The sequence below is a fragment of the Oncorhynchus mykiss genome, chromosome 20 (assembly GCF_013265735.2).
Source record: "Oncorhynchus mykiss isolate Arlee chromosome 20, USDA_OmykA_1.1, whole genome shotgun sequence".
In the NCBI taxonomy this organism is placed as follows: Eukaryota; Metazoa; Chordata; class Actinopteri; order Salmoniformes; family Salmonidae; genus Oncorhynchus; species Oncorhynchus mykiss.
This window is the reverse complement of record NC_048584.1, coordinates 36734005-36750172: the sequence shown is the minus strand read 5'-3', so window position 1 is coordinate 36750172 and position 16168 is coordinate 36734005. Positions and strand designations below refer to the sequence as shown.

Genomic DNA, 16168 nt, shown 5'->3' with positions numbered 1-16168 from the left:
CTCTCTCTCTCTCTCTCTCTCTCTCTCTCTCTCTCTCTCTCTCTCTCTCTCTCTCTCTCTCTCTCTCTCTCTCTCTCTCTCTCTCTCTCTCTCTCTCTCTCTCTCTCTCTCTCTCTCTCTCTCTCTCTCTCTCTCTCTCTCTCTCTCTCTCTCTCTCTCTCTCTCTCTCTCTCTCTCTCTCTCTCTCTCTCTCTCAATGCTACCAAATACTAATTGAATGTATGTAAACTTCTGACCCACTGGGAATGTGATAAAAGAAATAAAAGCTGAAATAAATCATTCTCTCTCTACTATTATTCTGACATTTCACATTCTTAAAATAAAGTGGAGATCCTAACTGACCTAAAACAGGGAATTTTTACTAGGATTAAATGTCAGGAATGGTTAAAAACTGAGTTTAAATGTATTCTGCTAAGGTGTATGTAAATTTCCAACTTTGACTGTATCTATTTGTTTTCTCATGATTTGTTTGGGTCTAATTGTGTTGCTGTCCTGGGGCTCTGTGGGGTTTGTCTGTGTTTGTGAACAGAGCCCCCAGGACCAGCTTGCTTAGGGGACTCTTCTCCAGGTTCATCTCTCTGTAGGTGATGGCTTTGTTATGGAAGGTTTGGGAATCGCTTCCTTTTAGGTGGTTGTAGAATTGAACTGCTCTTTTCTGGATTTTGATCATTAGCGGGAATCGGCCTAATTCTGCCCTGCAGGCATTCGCTATTACTCTCTCATCTACCGACTTCAGCTATAAAGTTTAGCTGTTCAAAATATAGTTAACTAGTTTAGTAGTTTCTAAAAAATACTCTCAAAAAATGCTTATAGCATCCAGCAGTGTTAGAGTTTAAAAAAGTGTGTTATTTTCCTAACAGGCGAAGGTGCTGGTGACTTGCTAGGCTCAAAGTCTACATCTATTTCTGTTTCCAAAAGGTTAACTGCTTTTGACAAGTGGATAATATGACAAGGGCTGCTTGGCTACTGTGCAGCCCGCATGTCACCGAGAATACACAGAGAGAGATGTGGGGGGAGAGGGGGAGAGAGAGAGATAGGGAGAGAGAGAGAGAGAGAGAGAGAGAGAGAGAGAGAGAGATTGGCAGTGATTAATGAGGTGAGGTTCCATCTGATCCAACTACTACTGATGGCACAAACAGAGAGAGAGAGGGGGGGGGTGAAGGTGAGGAAGGAGACAGAAGAGAGATGCAGGGAGAGCCAGCCAGCCAGCCAGCCAGCCAGCCAGCCAGCCAGACAGACAGACAGACAGACAGACAGACAGACAGACAGACAGACAGACAGACAGACAGACAGACAGACAGATGACAGGACAGACAGACAGACAGACAGACAGACAGACAGACAGACAGACAGACAGACAGACAGACAGACAGACAGACAGACAGACAGACAGACAGATAGATAGATAGATAGATAGATAGATAGATAGATAGATGCCCATCATACAGTATGGAGAGGTTTCTCAGAGACTGAGAGAGTCTGTCCGGAATAGTATTATGTGTGTGTGTGTGTGGTGTCGCTCTGTCTGTCTGGGAACACAGGGTGTAGTGTTTCCCACGCCCCTCTCTCTGTGCTGTACTGGTAGTGTAGGTCCTCTCAGCTCCACATATACACATCAGAAATGAAGATAACGTATTTGGTTCCAGCCCTCTATAGTGGTGGCATTCTACCAACCTCTGATTCATTATAGTGGTGGTATTATACCTCTGATTCATTATAGTGGTGGTATTATACCAACCTCTGATTCATTATAGTGGTGGTATGATACCTCTGATTCATTATAGTGGTGGCATTATACCTCTGATTCATTATAGTGGTGGTATTATACCAACCTCTGATTCATTATAGTGGTGGTATGATACCTCTGATTCATTATAGTGGTGGCATTATACCTCTGATTCATTATAGTGGTGGCATTATACCAACCTCTGATTCATTATAGTGGTGGTATGATACCAACCTCTGATTCATTATAGTGGTGGCAGTATACCTCTGATTCATTATAGTGGTGGCATTAACATCTGATTCATTATAGTGGTGGTATTATACCAACCTCTGATTCATTATAGTGGTGGCATTATACCTCTGATTCATTATAGTGGTGGTATTATACCAACCTCTGATTCATTATAGTGGTGGTATGATAGCTCTGATTCATTATAGTGGTGGTATTATACCTCTGATTCATTATAGTGGTGGTATTATACCAACCTCTGATTCATTATAGTGGTGGCATTATACCTCTGATTCATTATAGTGGTGGCATTATACCAACCTCTGATTCATTATAGTGGTGGAATTATACCAACCTCTGATTCATTATAGTGGTGGCATTATACCAACCTCTGATTCATTATAGTGGTGGAATTATACCTCTGATTCATTATAGTGGTGGTATGATACCAACCTCTGATTCATTATAGTGGTGGCATTATACCTCTGATTCATTATAGTGGTGGCATTATACCAACCTCTGATTCATTATAGTGGTGGCATTATACCTCTGATTCATTATAGTGGTGGTATTATACCAACCTCTGATTCATTATAGTGGTGGCATTATACCTCTGATTCATTATAGTGGTGTTATTATACCAACCTCTGATTCATTATAGTGGTGGTATGATACCTCTGATTCATTATAGTGGTGGCATTATACCTCTGATTCATTATAGTGGTGGTATTATACCAACCTCTGATTCATTATAGTGGTGGTATGATACCTCTGATTCATTATAGTGGTGGAATTATACCAACCTCTGATTCATTTTAGTGGTGGCATTATACCTCTGATTCATTATAGTGGTGGTATGATACAAACCTCTGATTCATTATAGTGGTGGCATTATACCAACCTCTGATTCATTATAGTGGTGGCATTATACCAACCTCTGATTCATTATAGTGGTGGCATTATACCAACCTCTGATTCATTATAGTGGTGGTATGATACCTCTTATTCATTATAGTGGTGGCATTATACATCTGATTCATTATAGTGGTGGTATTTTACCAACCTCTGATTCATTATAGTGGTGGCATTATACCTCTGATTCATTATAATGGTGGTATTATACCAACCTCTGATTCATTATAGTGGTGGTATTATACCAACCTCTGATTCATTATAGTGGTGGCATTATACCAACCTCTGATTCATTATAGTGGTGGCATTATATCAACCTCTGATTCATTATAGTGGTGGAATTATACCTCTGATTCATTATAGTGGTGGTATTATACCTCTGATTCATTATAGTGGTGGTATTATACCTCTGATTCATTATAGTGGTGGTATTATACCTCTATTTCTGAACACTGACACGCCAAAAATAAACTATGTCAACACACACCCCAGAGACTGAGGGCGTGCAGACATACACAGACACGCACTCACACACACACACACACAGTACTAAAGTGAGTAATTAACTGAACACTCTCACCATGAATTCAAACAACTCCAAATAAATACAGAAGTTTTTTCACTGCAAGTTTTCAACACATTTTTTTTCAGTCCTTCCAGGAGGTTGTTCTCTGTTTTTCAAGAGACTGTCCAAACCCCACTTTGGTCATACATTCACACACCCTCTCTCTACCTTTTCTACTACTCCAGACTGTGTGTGTGCTGACATCATAGCTGTTGACTCTTAAGTGGTTGAGTGACGGTGGGTCCCCCCCCCCCTCCCCACCTCCCCACCAACACACACACACACACACACACACACACACACGCTCCCTCCCATGGAGTTGCTGTTTGTGCATGCGGAGCAACTGTCAGCACCCTGCCTGCGCTGCTGCCCTCCCTCTATCCCTCCCTCCCTCCCTCCCTCCCTCCTCTTTATCCCCCACCCCGCTAGGAAGATTGAGGTCGAGCACTGAGCCAGACACAGGCCTCATCGTACGACCAATTCACACACACAGACACACACACGCTCACAGCGCTCTACCCAGTGTGCTGTACCTATCAGACAGATGCCTTTAGGCACTGATGTGAAACCAGCTATTATCCATCCTAATGGTTAAGATCAGGGTTAGGGAAACCACCTTACGTGATCCTGGACCTGCTCTTATGAACAACTTCTACCTCCAGAACTGGCCACCACTCACGGTGGGCTATAGTGCCTCTTACCATCTTTCTGTCTCACCCCCCCCCCCCCCCCCCCCCCTTACCATCTTTCAGTCCCCCCCCCCTTCCCCACCTCTATTTTCCTATGCGTTTCTCTATGCCAGCGTGATGATTTACAAAGCAAGGCCATACGGTTGACATGCTAAAACACATAAATGTGTATAATCCAGAATGTATAAACCGCATGAAACATTATTTATGTACACGCGGTCCCCTGGTGTGTTAAGGGGAGCACTGACGAGAGGACTACTGTGTGTTTGTGTGTGAGTGTAGGATACTGTGAGAGGCCATTCATGCCTCTCTAGGCTTAGAGTGCTGGAGTAAATACACTTTTAGCATGCTTCATTTATTCACTTTAATACAAAGTCAATTTACTGGAAGAAGTGTGGGTTTAGAGCAAGACACACACACACACAGACACACACACATACACACACACACACATAGACACACACACACACACACATAGACACACACACACACACACACACACACACACACACACACACACACACACACACACACACACACACACACACACACACACCGATGAAGAAGAGAGAGGTGTTTTACGTGAGTGTGCTCACCTCCACAGCTGTAGTGTGTGTGAGTAGCGCGGACCTGTTGCAGCAGGCGCTCCATATGCCCTATGTGCTCTCTTCTCCTGGGCTCCCGACCATCACTCTCCCTACAGCCTAGTGGGAGGGGCTCCAGACCATCACTCTCCCTACAGTCTAGTGGGAGGGGCTCCAGACCATCACTCTCCCTACAGTCTAGTTGGAGGGGCTCCCGACCATCACTCTCCCTCCAGTCTAGTGGGAGGGGGGTTAGGGTGTAGGGGGTAGGGGGTGAAATATAGGGATTGAAGATAGAAAGAGAGACAGTAAATCAGTGGTCAACTTCTCACCAGTAAACACATACAGTACAAACATCAACTTTTACCCCTGTCATCTCAATCAGCTCAGAATCCCCAAACCACGGTAGTAGTTAATTAAGGGTTAGGGGTTATTCTCTCAGCACTAAACATGAACTGTACACACCTCCAAACAGACAGGGCCTGCCCGAGCCACTAAGCGACAGAAGTAGCGGCTAAGGGCCCTGCACAGATCCAACGAGGGGAAAAAGTAGCTAGATAGCATTGATTTGTTTTTGCAGAGACATATTTTTTTTGGTGCATCTGATGACCTACCGTGGTGATGAACATGAATTTCTCCTGAACCTTCTGATGCTAAAGCTGTCAAATCCTCCCATGTTTCTAGTTTAGTGGTGCTATGTTGTCAAATCCTCCCATGTTTCTAGTTTAGTGGTGCTATGTTGTCAAATCCTCCCATGTTTCTAGTTTAGTGGTGCTATGTTGTCAAATCCTCCCATGTTTCTAGTTTAGTGGTGCTATGTTGTCAAATCCTCCCATGTTTCTAGTTTAGTGGTGCTATGTTGTCAAATCCTCCCATGTTTCTAGTTTAGTGGTGCTATGTTGTCAAATCCTCCCATGTTTCTAGTTTAGTGGTGCTATGCTGTCAAATCCTCCCATGTTTCTAGTTTAGTGGTGCTATGTTGTCAAATCCTCCCATGTTTCTAGTTTAGTGGTGCTATGTTGTCAAATCCTCCCATGTTTCTAGTTTAGTGGTGCTATGTTGTCAAATCCTCCCATGTTTCTAGTTTAGTGGTGCTATGTTGTCAAATCCTCCCATGTTTCTAGTTTAGTGGTGCTATGCTGTCAAATCCTCCCATGTTTCTAGTTTAGTGGTGCTGTGTTGTCAAATCCTCCCATGTTTCTAGTTTAGTGGTGCTATGTTGTCAAATCATCCCATGTTTCTAGTTTAGTGGTGCTATGTTGTCAAATCCTCCCATGTTTCTAGTTTAGTGGTGCTATGTTGTCAAATCCTCCCATGTTTCTAGTTTAGTGGTGCTATGCTGTCAAATCCTCCCATGTTTCTAGTTTAGTGGTGCTATGTTGTCAAAACCTCCCATGTTTCTAGTTTAGTGGTGCTATGCTGTCAAATCCTCCCATGTTTCTAGTTTAGTGGTGCTATGCTGTCAAATCCTCCCATGTTTCTAGTTTAGTGGTGCTGTGTTGTCAAATCCTCCCATGTTTCTAGTTTAGTGGTGCTATGCTGTCAAATCCTCCCATGTTTCTAGTTTAGTGGTGCTATGCTATCAAATCCTCCCATGTTTCTAGTTTAGTGGTGCTGTGTTGTCAAATCCTCCCATGTTTCTAGTTTGACCAGCTGTTTTCAGAAACTGATATTTTTTAATTGCATTGTCATATTGGCTGGTTTGCTAGCAGCAAACTATTTAGCTAGCTTCTAGCCTGTTGTTTGATATTTAATGTGATCTCCATGTAATGAACAGTCAGTGTTGACAAGTGTCCTGACCAGAAGGCAAACTTTTCTTGCTATGACAGGCAAAATCGGGCTTCATCAGCTCATTGTTATGGATGTATCCAAATGAATGTCAATAGAAAACAGCTACTTTGCTGTTATTCTGGCTGCAGCGTTTGTGACTGTGTGTTAGCAGTAGCTAGCTGGTTAGCTAGCGAGCAAGGGATGAGAATGTTGCCAGCGAGCATGGCAACGGAACATAGAGAACGAACGACTGGGTTGCGTCCCTAGCAACCAAAATATGAAAAAGTATGAATTGGCTTATTTAAATGAAAATATAAACACTTTTTTTCCTTTTCCTTGGGAACTGTGGTATAAGCATGTAAAATTCCTTCGGTACATTACCTTGGAAAATTTGGACGCCGCAGCGGGACGAGGCGGAACATCAGCGTTTATTCCTTATGTCGTCATGGCCAAATACGTACCCAGAGGCTCTGTCTCTAGGGGGCCCCGATTTATTTTGTTATTCACTCTCACTCAGATATCATATAAACATGGCATAAGTCATGGCTAGGGTTACAAAGCTACTGGAAACTTACCAAAGTTACCACACAAGATTCAGTAATTTTGGTATTTAACATGTTATCTATGGCAATCTATTGTAATTTGGAGAATTTACACTTGAATAACTTTTTTTTTTAAGTATTCCTAAAATACTATTTATTTGTTATATCTCTGTCCATATTTTGCCCATGAGTTTCTAGTGAAAAGACCACATGTTTAAAAAATAAAATAGCCTAATTAATGAGAAAAAGCATTTAATCAACAATGGCATTATTTTCAATTAAATATGCAAATCTTCCAACTGCCACCAGTTTGTCGCCAAAACATTGATGACAAATACACATGTATATAGTAAAATGCATATCAATATAATAAATTACATAAAAGTGTGTAAAAGATATATAGGATATTATGCTGAAACCCTTAGGCAATGTGTTTTTATAGCGTTGTCAATTAATATTTTAAAATGTGATAAGGCCACACAGAGGGCCAGAGATAATTACAGACACCTGTGATTATCTGAAGTACCCATAAAGTCCACTAGATGTCTTGTGATAAATTCCGCCAGAAACTTGAAAGTGACCAAACATTCTGGTAGTTTGCTGGTAAACTTTGAATGTTACCATTAATATACTCTCCCTAGTCATGTCAAACATGACATTTGCATGACATTTGCATTAAAAATAGATTTTTTTCTCTCTGCCGTCAAGACACTAAAATATTTTGCACACGAGGTGGGGGGGCCCCCTAACCAAATCTCGCTTATGCCCCCAAAAAGGCTGGGGTTGACCATGCAAACAGACCAGTCACCTCGGTGTGAGTCCATTTGTGATTCATATTATATAAAGTGTCCTTGGGTTTGAAGAAGACATATTAAATAGAATAAAATTCATTGATTTCTCATCTCAGCGGTTTAATTGCCTTGATCTCATCATCTGCTGACAAAGTATTTATTCATTACCCTTTCGTCCTCTCTCAATCTCTCTCTCTCTGTATTTGTTCAACTTTTTCTATTACATTTCTTATTTTATTCATTCCAATCTGAGACACCCTCTCCAAGGCTGATCTAAGTGTATGGTTAGAGGGAGAGTCGTGATAGAGTCCTGACTGTGGGTTAAAACCGATGTTAACAACTCTTGCTGTGAAGTTTTTTATTTTATTTATTTCACCTTTATTTAACCAGGTAGGCAAGTTGAGAACAAGTTCTCATTTACAATTGCATACAACGACACAGAGTTACACATGGAGTAAAACAAACATACAGTCAATAATACAGTAGAAAAGTCTATATACAATGTGAGCAAATGAGGTGAGATAAGGGAGGTAAAGGCAAAAAAAGTCCATGGTGGCGAAGTAAATACAATATAGCAAGAAAAACACTGGAATGGTAGATTTGCAGTGGAAGAATGTGCAAGGTAGAGATAGAAATAATGGGGTGCAAAGGAGCAAAATAAATAAATAAATACAGTAGGGGGAGAGGTAGTTGTTTGGGCTAAATTATAGATGGGCTATGTACAGGTGCAGTAATCTGTGAGCTGCTCTGACAGCTGGTGCTTAAAGCTAGTGAGGGAGATATGTGTTTCCAGTTTCAGAGTTTTTTGTAGTTCGTTCCAGTCATTGGCAGCAGAGAACTGGAAGGAGAGGAGGCCAAAGGAAGAATGGGTTTTGGGGGTGACTAGTGAGATATACCTTCTGGAGCGCGTGCTACAGTTGGGTGCTGCTATGGTGACCAGTGAGCTGCGATAAGGGGGGACTTTACCTCGCAGGGTCTTGTAGATAACCTGGAGCAAGTGGGTTTGGCGACGAGTATGAAGCGAGGGCCAGCCAACGAGAAAGTACAGGTCGCAGTGGTTGGTAGTATATGGGGCTTTGGTGACAAAACGGATGGCACTGTGATAGACTGCATCCAATTTATTGAGTAGGGTATTGGAGGCTATTTTGTCACCGACGTCGAGGATTGGTAGGATGGTCAGTTTTACAAGGATATGTTTGGCAGCATGAGTGAAGGATGCTTTGTTGAGAAATAGGAAGCCAATTCTAGATTTAACTGTTTGATGTGAGTCTGGAAGGAGAGTTTACAGTCAGAACCGTCCAGAGTAGTGATGTTGGACGGGCGGGCAGGTGCAGGCAGCGATCGGGTGCAGGCAGCGATCGGTTGAAGAGCATGCATTTAGTTTTATTTGTATTTAAGAGCAATTGGAGGCCACGGAGGGAGAGTTGTATGGAATTGAAGCTCGTCTGGAGGGTTGTTAACACAGTGTCCAAAGAAGGGCCAGAATTATACAGAGTGGTGTCGTCTGCGTAGAGGTGGATCAGAGACTCACCAGCAGCAAGAGCGACATCATTGATGTATACAGAGAAGAGAGTCGGTCCGAGAATTGAACGCTGAGGCATCCCCATAGAGACTGCCAGAGGCCCGGACAACAGGCCCTCCGATTTGACACACTGAACTCCATCAGAGAAGTAGTTAGTGAGCCAGGCGAGGCAATCATTTGAGAAACCAAGGCTATCGAGTCTGCCGATGAGGATGTGGTAATTGACAGAGTGGAAAGCCTTGGCCAGGTCAATGAATACGGCTGCACAGTATTGTTTCTTATCGATGGTGGTTAAGATATTGTTTAGGACCTTGAGTGTGGCTGAGGTGCACCCATGACCAGCTCTGAAACCATCGCAGAGAAGGTATGGTGGGATTCTAAATGGTCGGTAATTTGTTTGTTGACTTGGCTTTCGAAGACCTTAGAAAGGCAGGGTAGGATAGATATAGGTCTGTAGCAGTTTGGGTCAAGAGTGCCCACCCCTTTGAAGAGGGGGATGACCGCAGCTGCTTTCCAATCTTTGGTAATCTCAGACGACACGAAAGAGAGGTTGAACAGGCTAGTAATAGGAGTTGCAACAATTTCGGCAGATACTTTGAGAAAGAAAGGGTCCAGATTGTCTAGCCCGGCGGATTTGTAGGGGTCCAGATTTTGCAGCTCTTTCAGAACATCAGCTGACTGGATTTGGGAAAAGGAGAAATGGGGAAGGCTTGGGCAAGTTGCTAGGGGGGTGCAGTGCTGTTGACCAGGGTAGGGGTAGCCAGGTGGAAAGCATGGCCAGCCGTAGAAAAATGCTTATTAAAATTCTCAATTATAGTGGATTTATCGGTGGTGAAAGTGTTTCCTATCCTCAGGGCAGTCGGCAGCTGGGAGGAGGTGTTCTTATTCTCCGTGGACTTTACAGTGTCCCAGAACTTTTTTGAGTTTGTGTTGCAGGAAGCAAATTTCTGCTTGAAAAAGCTAGCCTTGGCTTTTCTAACTGCCTGTGTATATTGGTTTCTAGCTTCCCTGAAAAGTTGCATGTCACGGGGGCTGTTCGATGCTAATGCAGAAAGCTATAGGATGTTTTTGTGATGGTTAAGGGCAGTCAGGTCTGGAGAGAATCAAGGGCTATATCTGTTCCTGGTTCTAAATTTCTTGAAGGGGGCATGCTTATTTAAGATGGTGAGGAAGGCATTTAAAAAAAAAACAGGCATCCTCTACTGACGGGATGAGATCAATATCCTTACAGGATACCCCGGCCAGGTCGGTTAGAAAGGCCTGCTCACTGGAGTGACTCAGGGAGCGTTTGATAGGAGTGACGGAGTGCTGAGGAGTGACAGACTCCATCCTAGCTGGAGGGGTGCTCTCATCTTATCTACCAACATAGACAGGGCTCTAACTCCTCTAGCTCCACAATGAGATAGGGTGCAGTTCAGGCCGCAGGCTGTTAGCCAGTCTGCCAGATTAGTGGAGTATGCCACTAGCACAGTCAGTGTAGTCAGCTCAGCTATCCCCAATGAGACCGTGTCTGTGCCTCGACCTAGGTTGGGAAAAACTAAACATGGCGGTGTTCGCCTTAGCAATCTCACTAGGATAAAGACCCCCTCCATTCCTGCCATTATTGAAAGAGATCGTGATACCTCACATCTCAAAATAGGGCTACTTAATGTTAGATCCCTTACTTCAAAGGCAGTTATAGTCAATGAACTAATCACTGATCATAATCTGGATGTGATTGACCTGACTGAAATATGGCTACCCAAGGTCGTCAGAGGACAAAAGTCAGTTAACCACCTAACTGAAGAACTCAATTTAACCTTGCGCAATACCCTGGATGCAGTTGCACCCCTAAAAACTAAAAACATTTTTCATAAGACACTAGCTCCCTGGTATACAGAAAATACCCGAACTCTGAAGCAAGCTTCCAGAAAATTGGAACGGAAATGGCGCCACACCAAACTGGAAGTCTTCCGACTAGCTTGGAAAGACAGTACCGTGTGGTATCGAAGAGCCCTCACTGCTGCTCGATCATCCTATTTTTCCAACTTAATTGAGGAAAATAAGAACAATCCGAAATGTCTTTTTGATACTGTTGCAAAGCTAACTAAAAAGCAGCATTCCCTAAGTGAGGATGGCTTTCACTTCAGTAGTAATAAATTCATTAACTTCTTTGAGGAAAAGATCATGATTATTAGAAAGCAAATTACGGACTCCTCTTTAAATCTGCGTATTCCTTCAAAGCTCAGTTGTCCTGAGTCTGCACAACTCTGTCAGGACCTAGGATCAAGAGAGATTCTCAAGTGTTTTAGTACTATATCCCTTGACACAATGATGAAAATAATCATGGTCTCTAAACCTTCAAGCTGCATAGTGGACCCTATTCCAACTAAACTACTGAAAGAGCTGCTTCCTGTGCTTGGCCCTCCTATGTTGAACAATAAACGGCTCTCTATCCACCGGATGTGTACCAAACTCACTAAAAGTGACAGTAATAAAGCCTCTCTTGAAAGCCTCTCTTGAAGAAGCCAAACCTTGACCTAGAAAATATAAAAAACTATCGGCCTATATCGAATTTTCCATTCCTCTCAACATTTTTAGAAAATGTCACTGCCTTCCTGAAGACAAACAATGTATACAAAATACTTCAGTCTGGTTTTAGACCCCATCATAGCACTGAGACAGCACTTGTGAAGGTGGTAAATTACCTTTTAATGGCATCAGACCGAGGCTCTGCATCTGTCCTCGTGCTCCTAGACCTTAGTGCTGCTTTTGATACCATCGATCACCACATTCTTTTGGAGAGATTGGAAATTCAAATTGGTCTACACGAACAAGTTCTGGCCTGGTTTAGATCTTATCTGTCGGGAAAAGTTATTAGTTTGTCTCTGTGAACTGTTTGTCCTGTGACAAATCAACTGTAAATTTCGGTGTTCCTCAAGGTTCCGTTTTAGGACCACTAGTGTTTTCACTATATATTTTACCTCTTGCGGATGTCATTAGAAAACATAGTGTTAACTTTCACTGCTGTGCGGATGACACACAGCTGTACATTTCAATTAAACATGGTGAAGCCCCAAAATTGCCCTCGCTAGAAGTCTGTGTTTCAGACATAAGGAAGTGGATGGCTGCACACTTTCTACTTTTAAAAACGGACAAAACAGAGATGCTTGTTCTAGGTCCCAAGAAACAAAGAGATCTTCTGTTGAATCTGACAATTAATCTTAATGGTTGCACAAATAAAACAAATAAAACTGTGAAGGACCTTGACGTTACTCTGGACCCTGATCTCTCTTTTGACGAACATATCAAGACTGTTTCAAGGACAGCTTTTTTCCATCTACGTAACATTGCAAAAATCAGAAACTCAATTCTCCGGATAAAGTATTAAATAAACTTCAGTTAGTGCTAAATAAGGCTGCTAGAATCCTGACAAGAACCCCCAAAATGGATCATATTACTCCAGTGCTAGTCTCCCTACACTGGCTTCCTGTTAAGGCAACGGCTGATTTGAAGGTTTTACTGCTAACCTACAAAATATTACATGGGCTTGCTCCTAGCTCTCTCTCTGATTTGGTCCTGCCGTACATACCTACACATATGCTACGGTCACAAGACGCAGACTTTCTAAGCAAACAGCTGGAGGCAGGGCTTTCTCCTATAGAGCTCCATTTTTATGGAATGGTCTGCCTACCCATGTGAGAGACGCAGACTCGGTCTCAACGTTGAAGTCTTTACTGAAGACTCATCTCTTCAGTGGGTCATATGATTGAGTTTAGTCTGGCCCAGGATTGACAGCCCTTGCTGTCTCTGCCTGACCAGTTCCCCTCTTTCCACTGGGAATCAATGCCTCTAACCCTATTACAGGGGCTGAGTCACTGGCTTACTGGTGCTCTTTCATGCCGTCCCTAGGAGAGGTGCTTCACTTAAGTGGGTAGAGTCACTGATGTGATCTTCCTGTCTGGGTTGACGCCCCCCCTTGGGTTGTGCCGTGGAAGAGATCTTTGTGGGCTATACTCGGCCTTGTCTCAGGATGGTAAGTTGGTGGTTGAAGATATCCCTCTAGTGGTGTGGGGGCTGTGCTTTGGCAAAGTGGTTGGGGTTATATCCTTCCTGTTTGGCCCTGTCCGGGGGTATCATCGGATGGGGCCACAGTGTCTCCTGACCCCTCCTGTCTCAGCCTCCAGTATTTATGCTGCAGTAGTTTACAGTGCCTTGCGAAGATATTTGGCCCCCTTAAACTTTGCGACCTTTTGCCACATTTCAGGCTTCAAACATAAAGATATAAAACTGTATTTTTTTGTGAAGAATCAACAACAAGTGGGACACAATCATGAAGTGGAACGACATTTATTGGATATTTCAAACTTTTTTAACAAATCAAAAACTGAAATATTGGGCGTGCAAAATTACTCAGCCCCTTTACTTTCAGTGCAGAAAACTCTCTCCAGAAGTTCAATAAGGATCTCTGAATGATCCAATGTTGACCTAAATGACTAATGATGATAAATACAATCCACCTGTGTGTAATCAAGTCTCCGTATAAATGCACCTGCACTGTGATAGTCTCAGAGGTCCGTTAAAAGCGCAGAGAGCATCATGGAGAACAAGGAACACACCAGGCTTGTCCGAGATACTGTTGTGAAGAAGTTTAAAGCCGGATTTGGATACAAAAAGATTTCCCAAGCTTTAAACATCCCGAGGAGCACTGTGCAAGCGATAATAGTGAAATGGAAGGAGTATCAGACCACTGCAAATCTACCAAGACCTGGCCGTCCCTCTAAACTTTCAGCTCATACAAGGAGAAGACTGATCAGAGACGCAGCCAAGAGGCCCATGATCACTCTGGATGAACTGCAGAGATCTACAGCTGAGGTGGGAGACTCTGTCCATAGGACAACAATCAGTCGTATATTGCACAAATCTGGCCTTTATGGAAGAGTGGCAAGAAGAAAGCCATTTCTTAAAGACATCCATAAAAAGTGTCGTTTAAAGTTTGCCACAAGCCACCTGGGAGACACACCAAACATGTGGAAGAAGGTGCTCTGGTCAGATGAAACCAAAATTGAACTTTTTGGCAACAATGCAAAACGTTATGTTTGGCGTAAAAGCAACACAGCTGAACACACCATCCCCACTGTCAAACATGGTGGTGGCAGCATCATGGTTTGGGCCTGCTTTTCTTCAGCAGGGACAGGGAAGATGGTTAAAATTGATGGGAAGATGGATGGAGCCAAATACAGGACCATTCTGGAAGAAAACCTGATGGTGTCTGCAAAAGACCTGAGACTGGGACGGAGATTTGTCTTCCAACAAGACAATGATCCAAAACATAAAGCAAAATCTACAATGGAATGGTTCAAAAATAAACATATCCAGGTGTTAGAATGGCCAAGTCAAAGTCCAGACCTGAATCCAATCGAAAATCTGTGGAAAGAACTGAAAACTGCTGTTCACAAATGCTCTCCATCCAACCTCACTGAGCTCGAGCTGTTTTGCAAGGAGGAATGGGAAAAAATGTCAGTCTCTCGATGTGCAAAACTGATAGAGACATATCCCAAGCGACTTACAGCTGTAATCGCAGCAAAAGGTGGCGCTACAAAGTATTAACTTAAGGGGGCTGAATAATTTTGCACGCCCAATTTTTCAGTTTTTTATTTGTTAAAAAAGTTTGAAATATCCAATAAATGTCGTTCCACTTCATGATTGTGTCCCACTTGTTGTTGATTCTTCACAAAAAAATACAGTTTTATATCTTTATGTTTGAAGCCTGAAATGTGGCAAAAGGTCGCAAAGTTTAAGGGGGCCGAATTCTTTCGCAAGGCACTGTAAGTGTCGGGAGGCTAGGGTCAGTTTGTTATATCTGGAGTACTTCTCCTGTCTTATCCGGTGTCCTGTGTGAATTTAAGTATGCTCTCTCTAATTCGCTCTTTCTTTCTCTCTCTCGAAGGACCTGAGCCCTAGGACCATGCCTCAGGACTACCTGGCATGAGGACTCCTTGCTGTACCCAGTCCACCTGGCCGTGCTGCTACTCCAGTTTCAACTGTTCTGCCTGTGGCTATGGAACCCTGACCTGTTCACCGGACGTGCTACCTGTCCCAGACATGCTGTTTTCAACTCTCTAGAGACAGCAGGTAGAGATACTCTTAATGATCGGCTATGAAAAGCCAACTGACATTTACTCCTGAGGTGCTGACTTGCTGCACCCTCGACAACTACTGTGATTATTATTATTTGACCATGCTGGTCATTTATGAACATTTAAACATCATTATAGTGGTGGCATTATACCAACCCCTAGTTAGGGTTGAAAATTCAATAATATAATTTATTCGTAACAATTATTAGAGAATCGATACTTGGAGTCATAGAATCAATATAATATCGCGATACTCTACTGTATTGATTTTTCCCCATCACTAAATCTCAAGATAGAACACAGGGAGTAAAACTTGTCTGAGTTTCAATCCGACTGAATGATGGAGTTGACGAAAACTGTCATAGCAGGCTGTGTGATGAAAACTGCCATAGCAGGCTGTGTGATGAAAACTGTCATAGCAGGCTGTGTGATGAAAACTGTCATAGCAGGCTGTGTGATGAAAACTGTCATAGCAGGCTGTGTGATGAAAACTGTCATAGCAGGCTGTGTGATGAAAACTGTCATAGCAGGCTGTGTGATGAAAACTGTCATAGCAGGCTGTGTGATGTAAACTGTCATAGCAGGCTGTGTGATGAAAACTGTCATAGCAGGCTGTGTGATGTAAACTGTCATAGCAGGCTGTGTGAACATGACACTACGTGACACGTCTTATAATTTTCTAGGAAAAAAACCCTCTGCGGTTTTTACAGCAGTGCCCAG

General features: G+C 42.9%; 1 protein-coding gene across 1 annotated transcript in view; it reads right to left on the bottom strand.

The window, feature by feature from the left end:
- LOC110499541 (ankyrin repeat and fibronectin type-III domain-containing protein 1-like) overlaps positions 1-16168 on the bottom strand; it is a 113685-nt gene that overhangs the window by 59287 nt on the left and 38230 nt on the right. The window contains exon 8 of the mRNA XM_036956296.1: positions 4717-4824. Coding sequence (XP_036812191.1) covers positions 4717-4824 — 108 coding nt within the window. The remainder of the gene's footprint in view (positions 1-4716; positions 4825-16168) is intronic.